Below are 20,660 nucleotides of genomic sequence, written 5' to 3' on the forward strand. Positions count from 1 at the left end.
TTTTCTCCGCATATGAAAAAGAAAAACATCAAAGGCTGACCTGAGGTCACTTGGCATGCTCGTGAGGCACTGGTCCATTCAATTAACAGCCTTAACTCACCTGGTCCTTGGTTTTCCCTTCTCTTTCTCTGACATGGGTGGTGACAATCCTCTCAGTCTCCTCTCTCAGTCTGGGGTACGAACTGAGCTGAAAGGCAAAACAAAACAAAACTGCAGCACTGACCGGAGATACACATACACACAAACAGACAGACACACGCACTTACATGTGAGCTTGAGCTTAGTAGGACTTACCATTATGTATCAGAGAGAAACAGGAGTGAGAAGTGAGAATAAGTGTAGAACAAAGAAAAGGGAAAGAGGTAGTCAAGTGACATTTCAGTGTCACACATATCCAAACCACAAACCAACAAACAGACCTTAAGTACACAGTGACTGTCTGTTCTGCAAGGTGATAAAGCACGTACTATCAGCCAGGGATGACTTCATGAATAAATAATCAATGTAGGAATGCTGCAAGTTTGCCATGAACTTAACCATGCATTTTTTAGAATATCAACAGATAAACAGATTTATACTATCAACAAACAGAGCAATGTCCATTTTAGAAGACATGTCAACAGATTCAAAATGGTCATCTCTAGCTGATGGTAGAGTTTTGATAGTTATTAATATTAATGAAGACTGGATGAGAAGGGAAAGTGACAGAATGGGGCGAGACAGAGGGGAAGGATTGCTGGGTTACTGTGTACTATGTATAATCATGTCACCGTGTGCAGTGCCATCCACTGTCCACAAGATGGCAGTGAAGCACAGTTGCTATGGAAACGCTAGCGTGAAGCCACTGCGCCCATGGGCTATTAGCAACATCTCCCCCCTCACATCGCCTGTTTCCATCCGGTTCGGCAGATAGCAGAATGTCAGTCTGCCATGTGGGACAGCGAGGGAGCATAGCTGGGCTCTGCTCTGCCCTGACTGACAGACCAGACTGGGTCTTGGGCAGGAAGAGAGGGAGGCCGTAATGTGGAGGCGGGGGTAAAAAAAAAAAAAAAATGCTTTCATGAACTGATGCTGGGGTCAAAAAGGATGTAGGAGCTGGTTTGTGGAAGTTGTGCATAAAAAGTTCAGATGTGATTCGTAGGCCAATGCTCAATCTGAATGACATGGAGACTTTCAAAAGTGGGAGGGAAGTGGGGATGGGACAATACATACATTTGAAGCAGTGGGCATGGATGGTGTAGTAGCAAGGGTGGGGGTGGGGCTGATTTCACTGGGATGACTATTATACTGGGATGATAGAGATAGATAAGAATCCCTTCTCTTTTCATGCCATCATCCCAGCAGGTGTGTCCCTGGTTACCTTAACGGCACACTTCATGACGAGTGCGGTGAGCTCGGACACCACAAGGTCCACACATTTGAGGCTGGGCTCTTTGAGTTTGAGGATCTGCTTTTTGACAATAGCCTCGAAAGCCAGGTCAGGGGTGAAGAGCCCCGTTCTGAAAGGTCATGGGGTCAGATTGCATTTTGTAGCGGTGGTAGAAAGAGAGGGATAGGAAGAAATGAAAGAAAAAGAAAAAGAGGACAGCCAGGAAAGAGAAAGAGAAGAAATAAAAAGAGAAAATGTGTTTGTTTAGTTAGTCATTTCTAGTTGTTGACAGACAAATCAACCAGTGGAGAAGGACAAGCCACAGGTTTGTCACATCCTCTTTTCGACAAGCCAGTTCCTCTAAAACTACATCAATATGGTAGAGCTAGAGACATGTCACCTCCAACTCAAGGCCAAATTACAGCTTAAGACCACTTCATGTTTTCCTGGCTATGTGCACTGAGCTGTGAGACCTGCAGCTTATCCAGGAGAGACCAGAGATGCTCAGACAGATTGAGTCCTTGAAACATCTCATATCCACGATGACACGTCACCCGTCACAACACTCCACAACACGACAGCACTGCCTGCACACAGGGCTAACCAGGCTGGGATGGGCTGAGGGCAAACTGCACAGAATGTTTATTTTTGAAATACAATAACCAAACTGGTCAGCAGAGACTTTTCTATATATATTAGTGGAAGCTGCTGGTTAACGTTCTGTGCCAGCGTACCCTCTGCCACACCCATGGTGGCCCCTGCCCTATGTCTCGGCTCGGTCGGGAGATGCTGGACACCTGCAGTACCTTGTTGGTGCACTGCCTGACTGTGTTGATGAGCTCCTGAATGACCAGATCGATACATTTGAGACAGGGCGTTTTCAGCTTAACGATCTGCTTTTTCACGATGGCCTCAAACGCCAGGTCTGGAGTGAACAGCCCCGTTCTGAGGATGCACAGAGAGACAGAGGCACAGCGACAGACAAATGGAACAGTTAACGGACATGAGGGCCAAAAAAACCACAGGTGATTAGGTACAAACAAGGACAAACGTGTGACTGAAGAGCTCTGAGGTTACGGACAAAGAGAAAGAAACTGAAAACTAAAATATTGTCAGCCCCACCGGTGGAGTAAAGATAAAGCTCCCAAGGCCAGGTGTGAATGTAATTCAGCACACAACGACAAATGAGATGCGGAGCGTATCAGTGAAGAACACACGGCAACATTAGCGCAGTGGACACAGATGCATGTAACTCAAAACCTCATGATAATTGAATGCTTCAGCAGGCAGAGACAGAAAAGGAGTGGGTGGTGTTGCAGTGATGAGATAAGAGGATTGGAAGAACAGTGAAGGAAAATTGAACAGAGGAAATACATTTCACATACAACAGAAAACACTTTTCTGAACACGCCACTCTGAATTGGTGCCTTCAGTCTCTGATGTCAAGGCTTGATTATAAAAATTTGGATTATCGCATAATAACAGCTTTGATGAAAGGAGAAAAGCAAAGCAGCGGGTATTTCATGTAAAAACAAAATACAGGTGTCTATTGAACTCTGGGGGGGGGGTTCTTTGCAAGTCGGGTAGGTTTTTTGTCTCAGCTCCACTTGCCTGACTCCATGGACGTTCTTGATTGCGTGACTGATTTCCCGCCTCAGCTCCTTCTCATCAAACACAATCTGGGGGACAGGGGAGAAAAGATGCAGATACTTTCAAAAATCTAAATGTACTTAAGTCGTTGTGAAGACTCCAACAGACAAAACATACCATCAATAATCCCCAACATATCATTCCTCTACATGGTACACTAACCTTGACCAGTTCGAATGGGAAGCGTTCATGGAAGATGCGGTTGATCTTGGCGCCACCCGATAACTCATTGGTGTCCACCTGGTCCCCGGAGCCCTCAATGCACTTCTCAAAGTCCACACCAAACTGCTGCACCATCCTGATAAGGGTCAAGCACAAAAGACACGTGACAAGCATGAATAATCTCCCAGCTAGAGCCTTCCTGGAGAGCCACTACTATCAATACTGTTTATTAATGCCATTTCATCTGTAGAGTGATGCTACAGCTTAAAAATCAAGTTTAAATTATGTTTATTTGAGGTTACTGTGTGTCCTTATCTTGGCAGCCCCTCCCTTTACTCTAAAATATTGAATGTGAGATGTTTTAGCACAGTTAACCTCAATACAATAATTTGTTTTATTAGGTGAGTCATTGTATTTGATATATCTGCCCTAAGATGGGTTTGCTTTGTGTAGTGGGCATTCAATATGGCTGCCACAAGCCACCTCTAAGCCATCTACTGTAATAACAAGTATGCTGCATTGTTGTGAAGAGCAATATTGAGAGGCACTCACTGCAACAAGGCCTTGGTCTTGCGTGTTGGGTCATCTGGACGGAAGTTCTTGTATTCCTCCACCTCCTTCTCCAGGGAGAGGAGCTGACTCTGCAGCTTACTGCGCAGACCAGGCAGGGTGTCCCTGATGTGGTTGGTCAATTGCTAGAGACAGACAGAGGCAGTACTGTTATCACAGAGAATCAACAGCATAGTAGAGAGGGAATAATATTTTACAAGCTAAAAACAAAAAATTGATGGCAGACCTGGTTGAGTGTCTTTTGTAGATGTGGCGTGCCCATGCGCTCTGCTATATGTCTGTAGGCAGGGTGAGAAAGGAAGAATTTCCTCTCTGCAGCCAGAGCAGCGCGAATGTCCTTCTTCCCATCAATGTCTTTCTGGCTGCGGTTCACCACACCAATGTAGCCTGCATACAACAACACAAATAGTCACTCCAGAGTCAAAAAATAAAGTCTGTGAACGTTTGTTTGTGTGATTGTGTGAATATTTGTCACCTCTACGCAGTGGCAGCAGTTTGTTTTCCAGGATGTCCTTTGCATCTGTCCCTTCATCCATCAGGTCCAGTTTTGTTATAACGCCAATGGTACGCATACCTGCACAAAATTATAAAGTGTAACTACATTAGTTCAAACAGCTTTATTTCCTCTGAGCATCTTGTTTTCTCCTCCATGTCTTACAAACCACGAGAGGGCAAAAGGACTGATATAGAAAACATTTATGGAACTATCTTTGATCTTTTCCTAACAGATGCCTACAGCAAAACAGTTAAAAAGATTACTAGAGACCGAAGTACTGACCAAATAGCAGTAGCAGATTAAATGAGGGGTAATAGATATCATGAGACTCTGTGTCAAATGTGATTTTTATGTTTCTTGGGATAGCATAAGAAAAAACAGACTGTCACATTGTGTTGATAGGCCTGCTCTTTCAGGGTTTTTCCACTGGCACTTGGCCATGCCAAGTCAACCCATGCCCTGTTGGTTTGCATTTCCACTACCAGTTTAAATGCACCAAGTTGTGCTACGGGCCATCTCCGGAGTCGGACCAAAGCGTGCCAGACAAAGCAGACACTTCATCAGTTTCAATCATCCGGTCTCTGTTTTTCAAGCTAGAAGCAGTACGTGCCAAACTACTTAAATTTCTTATTTAGAAATTTCCGGACAAGGAAACATTTGACTTTGGCAACTTCTTAAAAAATATATTGGATTACGGTAATCTGTTCTTTATGAATGCATCTGACCCGTGCCTAAAGAAGTTGGACACTGTGAAACTTTGTGCGTTATGCTTTATTACTGGTTGTGGAAATCTTGTACACCACTTTACTCTGTATGCTACTGCTAAATGGCCATCTCTGTATGTCTGCAGACTTTCGCATTGGTTGACTTTTACATATCTCCTCTTGGGCTGGTTCCTACTTATTTGTGTGCAATTATTGTAAAAAACAATATCAATATGACCATGGCTCTAACAATATTCCACAGATGCTGGTGTCCAGAGTTAGCAGAATTAGGGACAAAAAGCTTTAATAATGTACAGAAGGACCTGGAATTGTTAGCGTTGATTACTATGGAGGAATTTAAGTAACTTTTATTAAAGGCTAGAAAAAAATAGTACTCTTGCTCAATGTGATTGCTCTTAAATCTTGTCTGAAATGGTTTTCAAAATTGTACCTGTTTTTGCATCATTACGGTTTTATTGTCCTTGAACTTGTATTGCATCTCAACTAGATATTGTGTTCTTTTGTAACGTGTGACAGTTTGTTGTTTGTTTGTTTGTATAGTTTGTGTTTATTGTTCTAACAATTTTCATGCTGCCCTCTCAGCCAGGTCACTCTTGAAAAAGATTTTAACCTCAATGGAGACTGGTTAAAAAAAGGATAGCTAAAATCATAACAACAACCTGAAAATCCATGATGATAAGTAGCAGGCTACCTACAACTGTTCCACAGTGCAATAGTAAACAGCACTAAACAGAGCATGTCATTGGTTCAAGACACACCTTCGAGCAAGTAGCCCTGTTGTACTGGAGATGCAAATCCCTGCTGTGCTGGGCTGACACAGACACACAGAGTCATGCCAAGCCAGCACGCGTATGGAAAAGGGCTATTAGACTTCTGAACTACTAGAAAGCTACATGCTTACCCTGTGGGTCCACCTCCTTGGCAATCTTCAGAGCATCCGAGTTGGCCAGGTCAGTGTTTGCAGGGGTGACGGCCAGGATCAGACAGCTCTCCTTGGTGATGAACTGCATCAGCATGTCCCTGATCTGGTGCTCGATGTCTACAGGCTGGTCTCCAACAGCAACCTTAGTCATTCCCGGGAGGTCGATCAGGGTCAGGTTCAGCACTGAGTCGCATGGACAGAAGTCATAATGATGGGAAATGCAAAAAAAGATGTTTTTCCATCAGTTGAAGCAAATAATAAGGATACCTGAGTGCAGAATGCATCCTCATAACAAAACAAGCCTACATATTTTCTAATAATAAAATACAGAGTACAGTCAAGACCTGCTCTATATGAAAAGTGCCAAGAGATAACTTCTGTTATGATTTGGCACTATATAAAAAAAATTTAACTGACAATGTATAACTCATTTATTGAAAAAAATGTGTTTGCATAACTATTCATCTTTTTTTACAAAGCAGAATATCTAGGTTAATTTGAGACATCATTAATTTGATACAACATTTAAATGGAAACCCATTTGTAATGGATGTGAGACAAACATGTTCGTTTCATCAAGATTTTTCTCAATGAAAGAGCGATCACAGTGTTTAGAAACCACACTGCCTATTCATAGTGTTGGTAATATGTTCTTTTACAAGCTAAGCTAAGGATAAATACAGTCCTGCGTATTTTTATGCATGTGTCAACTTCATTTTCCACGCTTTTCAATAAAAACACCACCAGACATCTACACTTTCAGCCTCAATTTAACATGTTGATGGGTGTTTGTGGTGTTAGGGGAAGCTGTCATCTTGTGTCACTTGACTAGGCAGACTCTTGCTGTTGTAAATCTGAGTCTAATTTGTTTTTTTACTTCATAAAAACGAACACCCTCTGAGTTTCATTACTTACAAGTGTTACATTTACTGAAAGAAATAAAAATGAAAATGTCAAACTTGACATTTGTGAATTCCCTCTGATATCTCCTAAAACCAGATGAATCGATGTTTGTGACAGCCATTCATTTTTTTTAAAAATCAATTGAGAAATGATTTATGGATACAACCAAATGCGATGTGATGTCTGTTTTTGGTTTATCAAGTGAGTTAAATATATGAATTCAACATATTGATTCAGTATAATACTATTATTATAATCTAATGCAACCAGAAATATTAAAATGATAGATACCACAGGATAAACAGCTAGGGAAAATTTCTGACGGTTGACAAATTCATAGTCTCGAGATATGTTATAGCTTGTCATATAACATGCAAATTTACTTTACATGTTTACAAAGTGTGTGCTTTGCAATAAGACTTGTGTCAATTACCGTGTGGGGAGTACACCCTCAGGTTAATCGGGATAGGAGAGATGCCTTTGTTGGAGCCTGTTATCCTGTCGGTCTCTGCCTCAATTTCCGACCGCACTTCTTCGAAATCCACAAACTTCTTCCCTTTGCAGTGCAGGAATTCGGCATATTCTACACAGAGGGTCAAAGGGACGCACATAAGGGGAGGGAAGAGGGAGAGAAAAGCACAAAGGAAAAGAATGAGCAGTGGAGACAGATAAAGAGAGAATATCAAATTAAAGGGATGAAGGTAGCAGATAGTGAGCTTAGCTTGAGGCACTGTGACAGAGAGGCCGTATGCATAGCAGCGATGAAAGGAGACGGGGATGAAGCTGTGCACAGGAACAGCACACTCACCTGCTTTATTGTTGACCAGCTGCAAAATGAGAGGTCTACGGGTAACAATGCCTGATCCACGTGGAAGAAAGTCCCTGAGTGAGAGAGATAGACAGGGAATGAGGAAGAAAAATAAATACCACAATTGCAGGCAGTAAAAAGGGATGACAACAAGGTAATCAAAACAAGAGGGGACATGTTGAGTAAGTAACAGAGAAAGAGAGGGAGAAAAAAACAAAGGGCAATGTTCAATTATTTATTACACTCAATGTCCATTTCCACACAGCATGGCCTGTGGTAAATTGATGGGCACGGGGAAATTTCACGCCTCCAACTTGTCTCACCACAAATCAAATGTGACAAAGTCATTTTCTGTCATCAGTAGAGCTTCAGAGATCAATTCAGGCACACAAACTCTTGCTGTTGCTCCTGCTGTAATGGGGAAAATCCACACTACAATAGAATTCCCAATATATTACACTTCATTTTGCATCATTTTGAACAAGTCTCTCCTTATGCTAAACTAAAAAGACTGATAATCTCATCTACGGACAAATCCTGCACTGACAGTGAATAATGGACATCACGGCAGCACCGTGGAGATTTTACTAGGATATGAATACATTTTTTGATTCAAAGCCGAAAAGCATACATTCAAATGATGCTCATGTTGATGTTATATCTCAAACAAAATCCACGGGAACACGAATTCAGAGTAAGTCCATAGGCACTTATGGTTAAATTTGTAGACAAATCTTTAATATATTATGCTGTAAACTGAGCTTGTCCAAAATGGCCCATTGACTGTGTGCTAGTGACCTTAAGACAACCTTTAGTTGCTTCTAACATTCTCTGTGATCAGTCATTTTAAACGCGCATCCAAATACACAGCAGATTGTTGTCATTAACCTTGATTTATGATGATTTTGTCGACCCCGCCATTAGAAAGTAAGGATTTTATTATCACAGCACAGCAGCTTGGAAATTAATGCTGGTAAACATGTAGTGTTTATCTTATCTTATCTTATCTTGTCTTACTGGCTGTGATTAAACAACAAATAACTATTTCATATTCCTTTTATTGTCTGACAACAGAAAGACAAAAACTGTGTGAAATGTGAACAACTATATTGTTGATTTTGCTACGTTAAAACAGAACAGAGGTGACCACAGAGGGCGCGTAACAGGCTGTCACTCGGCATAGTAACCGGCTGTGGATGCAGCCTAGTCACAGGAGGGCAGCAATGTTAAAAATGCTATTTTCTCTCATCTAAATGTTTATATAATCACGCATTTAAAAGCCGATATAGCTGATCATACAGCACAGCTGTTGTCACTGACCTGCATTTATGCTGATTTAATTAGACAATGTCCTAACTGTGAAATAATGATGTGCACAGCGTCCTAGTCCTTACCAGATATTAGTGGTGACGTGCAGTTTTGCTGTTTGCTAGAGAGATTCAGTCTTTTTTAGGAGTTTTACTGTGGACAGAGGTCTCTATAAAACAACATGGAAATGCTTATGTAGAAGCAAATCGTTTTCACACCAAAACAGTGTTTTAAACTTTTGGCTGTTTACTGTAAACAGGCTCTGTGTCAACAGGCCAAAAACAAACCACGCCACTCCACGTCATCCACATCTTGATGATCAGATTTTCAATTTGAGGAGAAAATTAGGTTTGGTGGTTTAAACATTTTTTAATGTTTACATGTTTTTTTTTTTTTCTATCAACACAACAATCAAACTGCTTGACTTTAAAGGACAGGCAAGGCCCATGTTTTCAGCTGGCTACTGTTAGTTTTCGTGTGAGCCGATACTATGTCAACCCAAGAGATATCCTGATGATAACGCCTTAGCCACACGACCCTTAAGCCTGCGCCTTAATCTTGCGCTGTGCCTACATTCTTGATAACATACTTTATCATGACACTTAATTGCACAATGAATGAAGCATGAGATGGCAGTGAACAAACTACGTCAAGTGCTATTGTTGCAACAGTGTATTATTATTATTAGACACCAGCCTATAGGAAGCAATGAGAGCTTTCTCACAGTTGGCTTGTTTGTTCTTCTTAAAGTGACAGGGCACCTGAGGAATTTCTAACCACATAGCCAAAGTTGCTTAGTCAGCCCTCAGACAAGGCTCCTCCACCCAGTCTTCTGCACTCCCCTCCCGATTCTGAAGGCCCCTCTGCTGCTCTGCAAACACACTACATCTGGTGGCAATCACCAGCCCCAGTCCTGGAACAATCATAGCAGAGCTGAGCATGTCACTAACCCACATTCTCCCTTTCCTCCCTACTGCCAGACATACAGGCCTGAGGGGACTATGGAGGTGCTCAGGCTGCCTGCTGACTTCAGATTGGAAGCAATGTGTCAGCCACAGAACAGGAGAAAAGAGAGGAGCTGCCATACTACATACTGCCCGCTCTTCCTAGACTGTGGTGTGTGGTGAATCAGTGGGGAACGTTCTGGATGTTCCTTACATCAGCAAAAATCCACAGGTCTGTGGTTCAGCACTGGTGCTGTGTCATGCACATAATGTGGAGCATGCAGCCATTTGTCCACATGGCGGACAGTATAGAAAGCCCTGGATGAGGAACAGGAGCAAGGGAGGGAGGGAGTTAGAGATAAAGAACAATGTCTATAGGCTGAGGGAAAGGATAAACTAAACAGACTGGATATGGAAAATGGCAGCAAGATACTGCTGAGCTAACAGAAAGTATTATCTTTTTAAGAAAGTGTCACTGTATTCATCAGCCCAAGTTTACAAGTTAGCAAGTGGCCACCGGTCAAAGATTCACACCAATAAAATAAAGTGCCAATGAAGTTTAAAGCATACACTAAGAAATTGTTTGCTCAAAAATTCTCTTCTGAAAAGACATAAAGAAAGTTCAGAATCAAACCAGTCAGTCTTCGTAGACAGAATTGGATAAATAGTAGTGGCATATTGAAAGGAAGCAAGAGGCCAGAATTACATTATTGATGCGCTGTAAATGATAGACGAAGCTGAGCAGATTGTGTATCATGTCATGCATTATGGATGGCCAAGCAAAGAGCATCAGTCTGTGAGCCTCCCTCCCTCTATCAAAGGAGAAAGCAAAAGAGAGAGTAGGGCAGGGAGAGGATGGGAGAGCCAACTCCCCTCCCCCTGTCTGCCTGCCCCAACAGCCTCTGCCTCTTACAAACTGGCAGAGCAACTGCCACAGCTGATCCTGGTCTTCCTTGAGTCTACAGAGGCCTGGCAGAGCTCGTTTTCAAACATGGAAACCGGTGTGTGAAACTCTGAGGTCATTGTGCGCTCTCACGGGAGGATGCAATACACAAAAATGTGTTCGTGGTTTGGTGGGACTTATCCTGTGGGTCTCTGGTGTGGCAATGAACATATAATTATGGCTACCCGCATTCCCGCACCACAGTCCGTCACTGTGGGTACGAAGAGGCATCACTAGGCAGTAAAGCCTTTTCAAGCACCACCGAAATCCAACTGCTTAGTGGAAAATCCCTTCGCTCTCTGTCACTTGGCTGTCTACACTTCTTTCTCACAGGGATGTCCACTGTGCTATACACCAGCATCCAGACTGGTGGACATTTCTGTTCCGATTTCTTTATATACATCCATGCCACCATCCTGGAGCAAATTCACTGCTACAAATGGAAATAGTCACAGTGCATTTTACCTAAAATGGTCATATTTAGATAAAGTTGGCACAGATTTAGAGCGAGGCTGACACATTTAACTCTGTATCAAGGAAAAGCACAAGTTCTTAATTAAGGTAGTACAGCTTAGAACAACTGTTCCATACTTTAAAAACTTGCTTCTCAGTCATCTACTTGCCACTAATCTGATAACAACCTCCACCCAGGCCAGCTTGCAGTGCTAGATATGACATGTTTAGTCTCCACTGGGACAATCACATCACAACACAGCCAAAACGGGAGACACAGGCCTGATCATCATCTCTAAACTGAGAGTTAATTATGATCCAATGAGGCATGCATGAAACTGTTAACAGGCCAGTAAAATAACTTAACTGAAAAGTTAAGATTAATATAATTCAGCATAAATGATCAAATTGAGTTCTTGTCTCCCATAACAATTATTTTCATCATCTTGTAAGATGTTATACAGTTAATTTTATATTCCTTTGATGTCTTTGTTGTTTGTTTCAGAGCAGCTGTTGGTGGCATTTAACCAGCTAATCAAGAGGAAAACAGTCTAGAGATTCCAATGAATGGAGACAGGCATATGATGGCTTTTCTGGTAAGATAACCATCCTGGACCGATTTCATTGTGGACATTTGGACTTACAATAGAACTAGCACACTAATAACATGGATAATGGTTCCTTTATAACTAATGGCCTGACTGGAATGCAGCTATTATGATTATTATTGGTTACACCTGCATCTGTCATGAAAAAAGTTTTATTGGGTGTCAAACGCTGAGGCTCAATTCTTGTTGTCATTAATGTAAATCAGATGCAAAGACAAGAACTCATAGACATACACACTATGAGATGGTAGAAATTTGTCCACTGGTAGAAATGTGGCAATGCCGTTTCCATCACAGGAACTATCCTTTCTGTCTCGTCTCTGCTATATATCTGGGGCAAAAAATCAGGGCTGGATTCTTCCATGATCTCACGAGATCTTGCAGATCCAGCTGCCTCACAAGGTAACGTAATTTGGGCAGCATGACTGCTTACCACATTGTCAAGAGACTGGAAGGCAACAGTTGGTGGCAAAAATGTATCTCTAAGCTGGTTTGTCAACTACCGCAGAAGAGCAAGAGGTTTCCCCTTTAACCCAAAGTGAGGGAGAAGAACTTGTTGGTAAAAAGGGTGCAACTTTAATAGTGGTTTAGGGGTTCTTAACTGAATTTACAGGGCAATTACTTTAATAGTGTTACCATGATTTAAAATTACATATACTATGATAGAAAGTTTTGGCCATATCGCCCACCCCTAACACGCACGCCTCTACCAAAAAACAGAAACATTCACAAACACATGAGGTTGTTGAGCCTGAGTGATTTGATTAGCTTCTGTCTAGCAAAGAATGTAGACCAGCCAGCCAATGTGGTCTGGTCTCTAGTAACAAACTTGGAATGAACAGAGGCCAATATCACATGAACAAGAAGGGTCCACACAACACAGTGAGAAAACTCAAACACATCTGACGGTTGAAAACTAAGAGACATTAACTACACAGCAATTGTGGTCTAGCCCTACCTTCGCTTTACTTTACTACGCTGGAGCCAGGAAATGTAAAGCAGAAACTCAGTAACGACAGACATGCATATTATGACAACAGAACATTTGCCAGTGACAGAGTGTGAAGGGGTAAGTTAAGTCAATTGATCATGACATCAGCATGGAGTTCAGGCGGGAGACAGAGAAGGAGGAGCATTTATTCTCTGAGTCTGAGTCACACAGTCTATGATTTGAAAACTCTGTTCTCAGCACTAAGTGATTCTATTTCTATTGTCTTTGGCACCAGAGAAAAGGACAGAGGAATTATTTTCATGCCTAGGGGCACAGGGATGAAGCCAGGCTTTCACACACAACATGACAAAAAGAAGAAAACGAAAAACACCTCAGCCACTGGTGAAACCATAGAGCAACAATTACTGACAGTAAAAGTATCTTTTTGCTCAGGGTTCAAGTCTGCTGCAACCACAGAGAATTTGCAAATAAATTATTCTACAACACTCATAATTTTGTTGAACAGACTGAAATTCTTGGTATTAGGTTTACATATTGGCTGCTCCTGGGCTCAAACAAGCCCTTAGATCAACAATGAGTCACTTCAACATAAGCACGCCTGTTTCTATAGAGATATGTAGCACCTCCCAGGTGTTTTGAGACTGAAGTACAACTCGACCTTGTAACTACGAGTTTCACTTCTACTGTGTCACCTTCTTGGTCCTCAAGTTCAACTGAACAGCAGCAAGTAGAGAACAGTAGATAGAAAGTACAGCACTACTCTACTTTCTAGTTCACCACTCACATACTTCATAAAAAGATGAACATTTACACGTGTTTAAGTCACTGCATATCTGCAAGGTGCTTGTGTAAGTTTTCAGCATATGCATAGTCCTCTGAACAGGCAGAAAGTGCAAGGCTTGTACACACAATGAAATTGAGGTCACCATGAAATGTCTCATGTTAATTACAGCTGATATGTGGCAAGTGCTTTCAAAGTGTAAATTCCCACTCATCTGAATTAATGTACACTGAGTGGTAGCCTAATCTGCGTGTGTGTTCTTGCCTGAGAGCAGTTACGACATGCTCTCGCCAGTGTGTTTATAACCAAAGGCCTGTCTGCATGCCATCTTCATAGCCAATGTACTTCCTCCTCTCTGGCTGGCTAGCCTGCATGTATATGTGTGATTGTGCGATCCCTGTGTGGGTTGGGTTACACACACACTGAGCGTCTCTCAATGGAGAGGAAACCTGCTAAACAAGCTACTATAGAACGAGACTGTTTTGTTTCTTTATCTGCAGGGTGATCTCACTCGCAGCTGATGTGGGAGAAGACAACAGGACCAGCCCGTTGAGGAGCACCGTAGCTTGACCTTCACACCATGGGCAATGGAGAAACCTCAAGCCTATTTCCTTTATTTTGAAAGTTTTGTCAGAAACAGTAACAAAAGAGGAAGATGGTAAGGGAAGTTGTGTCTGTTACAGACTTTTGATGAAAGACTGCTTTAAAGCCAAAAGCGAAGTATTATATAAGATGCACTGCAAAAATCCACATTTCTCAAGAAAGGAGGTGGCTAGATCTGCCTCTACTGCTTTTTTCTACTGGGATTCCAGTAGAATAAAGCAGTAGAGGCAGTATTCCCTCATATGAAAGGATGAACATCCGGATCTCACAACAAACTATTGTGCGATCCAATATAACTCTAATCAACAGCTGTGAGCTACAGACCAAATTACATTTACTGGTGAATGCAAATCCTTTGGGACATTCTGGGTGTGGCACAGAATTATTTTCATAAAAGGCCTTAGTCATGTTCAAAATATCAGGGTGTAAAGAAAGCAGGTACAAAATATATTTACTGACAGCTTTAGAAGGCATAGATGTTGTGCAAAGTATTGGAAATGATTGGAAATATTGAAAACATTGGAGTAAAGAACATAAACTGACTTTTGTATAAATCATCAATTCAAGATTGCCTTGGTAAAAGCTTGAAAGCCTACACTTGAGCTCTGAGTACAAAAAACGTCATAAAAACATTTTTAAAACCACTAGTTTGCCATGTAAAAGGCGCATCTACATCAGGTTGTTTAACCTGATGCCACTTGAAGGCAGGTTTAAGAGTGCGTAACCGTTACGGACTTGAGTTACGCACTCGTAAACCCGACTTCATAGTGCGTTACGCCGTAACTCAGTAGTGACGTTACGTACAGGTTCGAGTAACTAACGTATCTTACCTGCTGGACGCTCAAAAACAACGTTTGAGAGTGTTAGACCAGACAAGAATCTATGTTATCTGTCAGATAATAACAATAGTAAACTTAATTAACCACAATTACTCACCTGCCAACAAAATTTTCCAAGACTGAGCTTTTTCCAGCGCTCTGTCCACCGACCACAGCAATTTGAGGAAGGTCTAAATTGCAACTCTGGCCAATGGAGCTGAAAGCGTCTTGAAGCTTGTTGATGAGGGGAATCAGGTCTTCCATGCCCCGGTTCCCCATGGCTTCGTTAGCTCGTAGAGCCCCTTCAACACAACACAGACCAGAAGATAACGCTAGCCGCGCTAACTGTATAGGTAACGTTAGCTTAGCAGCAAGGTGCTCTCGGGTTACTCTGAAGTGTTGACTTCCGCCGCTTCAAACAGCTCAGGCTTTTATTCACTCCTTGAACACTTGAGCGGTTACCGGCAATGTTAATCACACTAATATCATTTCGTGTTCTTTTAAGCGCATTAACTAAATACTCAGTCAGTCGAAACGGACGGAAAACTCGCAAAACAAAACTTCCTCTACGCAAACACCATCCGGTCAGGGTAGACGACATCCGATCGAAACCGGTGAGTATACACCCGCCTCTTGTCTGTAAAACTAGGTGGTTTACTGGCTAATTTTGCTGCCCCTCCGTCAAGCTAAGACTCTGATTGGATATGTAAAAGGCGTGTTCGTCACCCTAAACAAATTTCTCATTCCTGATTGGTCAACGCAATTGACAATTTCAGCCGTTTCATGTCACATGTTCAGTGCAACATGGCCGCCGCCATAGAATGTGGAGCTGATACAAATGCGTCAGAAAACAACCAAAACAACATGTCCTTAAAGAAATCTCTGTCTGCAGCTTCTCCCCTCATTCTGCGAATCGTTGCTGAGTGTCCGGTGACAAAAGCAAGAGCTTGTGATCTTATATTGCCACACTGCGCCGTCAGCACACCGGTTTTCATGCCTGTCGGTACACAGGGAACTTTGAAGGGAATCACTGTGGATCAGCTGGAGGGTCTTGGGTGTCAGATTTGTCTTGGAAACACATACCACCTGGGCATGAGACCGGTAGGCAATACTATGATTCCGTTTTCTCAGGATTCTTTTGACGTAAATAGTTGCGATTCGAATGCTTGACAACTTGTTTGTACATGTTCCTTTTTATTCTGTTAAATTCCATTACAACTTTACTGGCTGCAGGGTCCTGATTTGATCGAGAAAGCCAATGGTTTACATGGGTTCATGAACTGGAAGAGAAATCTTTTAACTGTGAGTAAAGCTTTCCCAAATTAATTAATCACAGGTACATAAGTACAAGGGATAGGTAGATCTTTGTGCTGAAGTCTCGTATTTCACTTTCCTCTCCTTGTAGGACAGCGGTGGGTTTCAGATGGTGTCTCTTGTTGAACTCTCAGAGGTCACTGAGGAAGGGGTAAAGTTCAAATCCCCCTATGATGGCAAAGAGATCCTCCTAAGTCCTGAGAAATCCATCAGCATACAGAACAGCCTGGGTATGCGAGGAGTAGAATAATTAGAATCAGTTTAAAATATCAGTGACAAATTCCCCTCAATTCCATCCATCAACACCATCTTTGTGTTTCTCTATCTTCTTCCAGGGTCAGACATCATGATGCAGCTGGATGATGTGGTCAGCAGTACCGTGACAGGACCACGGGTGGAGGAGGCAATGCACAGATCCATTCGCTGGCTCGACCGCTGCATAGTAGCCAATAAAAACCCTGACAAACAGAACCTTTTTGCCATCATCCAGGGAGGGTTAAATGCAGAGCTGCGCAAGGCGTGTCTAGATGGTAAAATGTCCTTTTTATCACTATATAGCTGGTATTGACAAAACATGTGGGAGTACTGGTCATATTTGGATAGAGCCTAAGAACATGTTTAAATGCCTTGAAAGTCTGCTCACAGCTCGCCAGCTGTCCTTTCCGTGTGTGCACTGAAAAAAAAAAATCAGTTTTTTTCTTTTTAAACAGCGCTGGCTCCATAAATGGGAAACGAACAAAGTGGTTTGGATCGAGCCACACAACACTTTTCCAGCAACAGGTGGCGTTCATGCTCTTGAGAGAGACAAGAAATCTGGCTATTGGGTACTAGCATTGTGAAGAAGGAGAGATGGCAGTATCAACAATCTTTCTCTAGAATGACTCAACCCACCTTTATTTTGAAAGTTTACATGTTTCTCCAGTCCATGTATCATGAATGTAAATTCGCTTTTACATACTGATCAAATTAGGAAGCATATGTGAACCCAACAGGTGCAACAGGTGGACCTTACAATCTTGCTCAAAGTGTCAGGATGTGAAGAGAAATACAGCAATACAAGATAATTCCTGTCAAAGTTACTGAGCATGAATATTGTGCCAAGATTTTGGCCACAATCTGTATGTCGGCGAGGAAGGCAGACATGCACCTACACATTTTAATGTCAGGTCTAGTTGTAAACTAGCCAGTTTGACTGTGAGACGTTGATGATAAGGGTTCAAATGTGTACTTTATTTATCTTATTCCCTTCTGGTAGCAATGACTCAACGTGATGTTCCCGGTTTCGCCATTGGCGGCCTGAGTGGAGGAGAAGAGAAGGATGACTTCTGGCGGATGGTCACACTGAGCACTGACCACTTGCCCCGAGAAAAGCCTCGATATCTAATGGGTGTCGGGTACGTTCGCCTGTGTGATGAAAATATCTCCCGAGAACTGTGGCGTTAAATGCTTTATGGTTAATAGGTTGACATAAGAGCATGTGTGGCCCTCATGTGCTTGCAGGTATGCTGTGGATTTGGTGGTGTGTGTAGCTCTGGGATGTGACATGTTTGACTGCGTGTTCCCCACCCGCACTGCAGTAAGCTATCTTCACCTCCCACACTAATAATCACTTTTAAATGGCCATTCAGCAATTATACTTAATTCCAGTACAAAATCTGATTTTTTGCTGTATTTCTGACATGTCATGTTTCTTTTACCTCAGAGGTTTGGCTCTGCCTTGGTGCCTTGGGGATCCCTCCAAGTAAAACATAAGCAGTATGCCAAGGACCTCCAGCCCATAGACCCAGACTGCCAATGTCCCACCTGCAAGAGGTAAGTCAAGAACGAGCAAAAGATCATTGTGCAAGCCTAGCGAATGATTCTTCTTGTTGTTTTACTCTTGGGTTTGTCAAAGCTTTTCCCTCATCAGAAGAAATATTGGCATTTATAAAGGACTTTTGATTTTTATTTTGTTTTATGTATTCCAGTGATGGAATTTCTCAGTCATAAAACGCCAGAGTAGACTTACAGCAACCTTAAATGCTTGCAGAAAGAGTGTGTTGTGAGAGGAGGATACTATGAATGTATGGATAGGCACATTTATATCAGTGCTACAGTTTGGTGCCAGTGGACTGCATCCTGGTGTTTAGACATTTAGTACCATTTTATCTATATTATAAAACTGGACATAACTGGAAGGTGAGATGCCAATAATATGCCTGTTGTCTGTTTCAGACATAGTCGGGCTTACCTCCACGCTCTCTTCAAGACTGACACTGCAGCCATGCATCACATCACCATCCATAACATTGCCTACCAGGTCAGTATTGGAAATGTCTCAGAACAGTCAACATCACATCATAACTCAAGATTAACTCAAGATTCGATAACATCCAAAAACATGTTAACTCTTAACTAAATAAATTATCTCAAAGAAAATTTGTAAGTAATTGGACCAAAATGATGACCAAACGTTTTTTATTGCACTCATTATAACTTCCATTGTTGCTGCTGTCATATCCCAGTCAATTGAAAAGAAAAAGAAAGAATGAATGTCCATCAAAATGCTGCTAAAAGTGCTGTTCCTGTCAAATTCAAATAAAATCGTCTGAATGTGAAATTCAACATTGAAGCAAAAACATGTACAGTAGATATGACCTGCTCCATTAAACGTGTTTTTATTAATATTTTTAGAAAAGGAAACTGAATATAATTCAAATTAATTAACATTAGCATCAAAGCTATATTTATATTTTCATCCCTGGGGCTTCAAATTACTACAGTATTATTATTATTATTATTATTTATGTTTTTTCACTGATTTCCGTATTTGCTTTAAATGAGCTGGTGTATCTAAAAGACACTTACTGGATGGGTGTCTTGGTTGTGTTTTATCAGTTCATTAGTGTCCTGTATCTACAGCCCTGCCATGGAGCGATATCAACCCAAGACATACATTTACATAATGTGTTTCAAAGTCTAATTGCTCTGACAGAAAGCCAAAAGATGTGGAACTTAGCAAATGCATGTGACATGATTCAGACTAGGCCCTCGCCTCAGTCACCATCATTTAATCCTTCAGCACTCACTGTACCTCAAAGTGGCACAAACTGGCCTTGATGCTGGCATTATCAAAACAATGACGGGTCTCCTTGTGACAAATGTGTCCCAAAACATAATGTTCACGTTAAAAGAGCATAACAGTTACTGTCTGATTATGCAACACATTCATTTGTTTGTTTTTCTGAGATTTTTCTTTCCATTTTCCCACTGAAGCTGCACGAGCAGGGTGGCTCTCGGGATGTCCATGTCAGTGGGCCTGTTGGCCTGTCACTCAAGCACTTTGATCCAGACTGAAATGTCACAACGAGTATTTAATTGCAGTGAAACATTCCAGCTTCCCTGAAATGTTGCCATGGTAAATAGCATTAAGTAAACATTCTTACACAGAGGATGCTGACCTGTAGCTGACCCGCCGTCTACAACGCAGAGGAGAAGATGATTTCCTCCTGGAGATCAATAATCACATTATTTTCCTGTGATTCATCAAGCATTTCTCTTTGCAGCTCACCCTGATGCGCTCTGTGCGACAGAGCATTGTGGAAGGCCGATTCCCAGAGTTTATACAGACATTCATGAGGCGAATGTATCCCTCTCGCGACCTGTACCCCAGCTGGGCCGTAGACGCTCTCGCCTCCGTCAACGTTGCGCTGGAATAGAACCTGGAAGGAAACTGTGGGGGCTAAGTGTCAAAACAGTGACCGAAGAATTTTATATCTTTTAAATTCCTTTTTTATGGGAGATTGTTTTCTACTTTTTGTTTATTTTTGTAAATGCATTGCCAGTTTTGTTGGTGATGTGGAAAATGGCTTTTGATCTGAAGGGATAAAGCCTGATGGTCTTTTGCAACAACCTGCTTTACTCAGCCTCTGCGAATTGTCTTTAGAGTACACGTTATGATAATGTGCGACTGAATGGGGTTTAAATGAGGTTTGAAACACACGAACTATCTCCTCTGATATGCCCAGACACTTTTTTGTTGTTACCATGGCTACACAGCTCGGCCCACCCACTTGAAATGAAATGTTTTCCCTTCCTGTCAACCTTTTTTTTTTTGTTATTTCTTGTGCCTGAGCGCATTACAGAGACATTTCATTTTTGCCAAAGGCACAGTATTAATAAATATATTCTGGTGTTAGTTGTCGGCTAACTGTTTGAACAGATCAATGAATCTAGCTCGCCACAGATTGTGTGCTGTTGTGATGACCACCAGAGGGCAAGATAGACAAAAAACAGCCAAGTCTGGCTGTAAAACTGAATGATATGCTGTGTAAGTTTCCTAATAGAGTAAA

General features: G+C 41.9%; 2 protein-coding genes across 5 annotated transcripts in view; one reads left to right on the forward strand and one right to left on the reverse strand.

The window, feature by feature from the left end:
• Nucleotides 1–15,598, reverse strand: part of dnm2a (dynamin 2a) — a 30,256-nt gene extending 14,658 nt beyond the window's left edge. For all 3 annotated transcript variants that reach the window (XM_041956364.1, XM_041956363.1, XM_041956362.1), the window contains exons 1-11: nt 15,134–15,598; nt 7,606–7,679; nt 7,231–7,380; nt 5,874–6,077; nt 4,227–4,325; nt 3,978–4,138; nt 3,734–3,876; nt 3,182–3,317; nt 2,981–3,048; nt 2,176–2,314; nt 101–187 (exon numbers count right to left, since the gene is read on the reverse strand). In XM_041956364.1, coding sequence (XP_041812298.1) covers nt 101–187; nt 2,176–2,314; nt 2,981–3,048; nt 3,182–3,317; nt 3,734–3,876; nt 3,978–4,138; nt 4,227–4,325; nt 5,874–6,077; nt 7,231–7,380; nt 7,606–7,679; nt 15,134–15,294 — 1,422 coding nt within the window. In that variant the 5' untranslated portion in view covers nt 15,295–15,598. The remainder of the gene's footprint in view (nt 1–100; nt 188–2,175; nt 2,315–2,980; nt 3,049–3,181; nt 3,318–3,733; nt 3,877–3,977; nt 4,139–4,226; nt 4,326–5,873; nt 6,078–7,230; nt 7,381–7,605; nt 7,680–15,133) is intronic.
• On the forward strand, nt 14,116–20,518 carry qtrt1 (queuine tRNA-ribosyltransferase 1). 2 transcript variants are annotated; one of them, XM_041956368.1, is made up of 10 exons: nt 14,116–14,252; nt 15,908–16,116; nt 16,249–16,317; nt 16,421–16,559; nt 16,665–16,859; nt 17,585–17,723; nt 17,830–17,905; nt 18,032–18,141; nt 18,544–18,628; nt 19,875–20,518. In XM_041956368.1, the coding sequence occupies exons 2-10, from the start codon at nt 16,009–16,011 to the stop codon at nt 20,025–20,027; spliced, it is 1,074 nt and encodes a 357-aa protein (XP_041812302.1). In that variant the 5' UTR covers nt 14,116–14,252; nt 15,908–16,008; the 3' UTR covers nt 20,028–20,518. The 2 variants fall into 2 exon arrangements, with proteins under 2 accessions (XP_041812302.1, XP_041812301.1); XM_041956367.1 differs by lacking the exon at nt 14,116–14,252 and having other exon boundaries at nt 15,818–16,116.
• Nucleotides 20,519–20,660: the final 142 nt, after the last annotated feature.

The sequence above is a fragment of the Chelmon rostratus genome, chromosome 17 (genome assembly GCF_017976325.1).
Source record: "Chelmon rostratus isolate fCheRos1 chromosome 17, fCheRos1.pri, whole genome shotgun sequence".
Classification (NCBI taxonomy): Eukaryota; Metazoa; Chordata; class Actinopteri; order Chaetodontiformes; family Chaetodontidae; genus Chelmon; species Chelmon rostratus.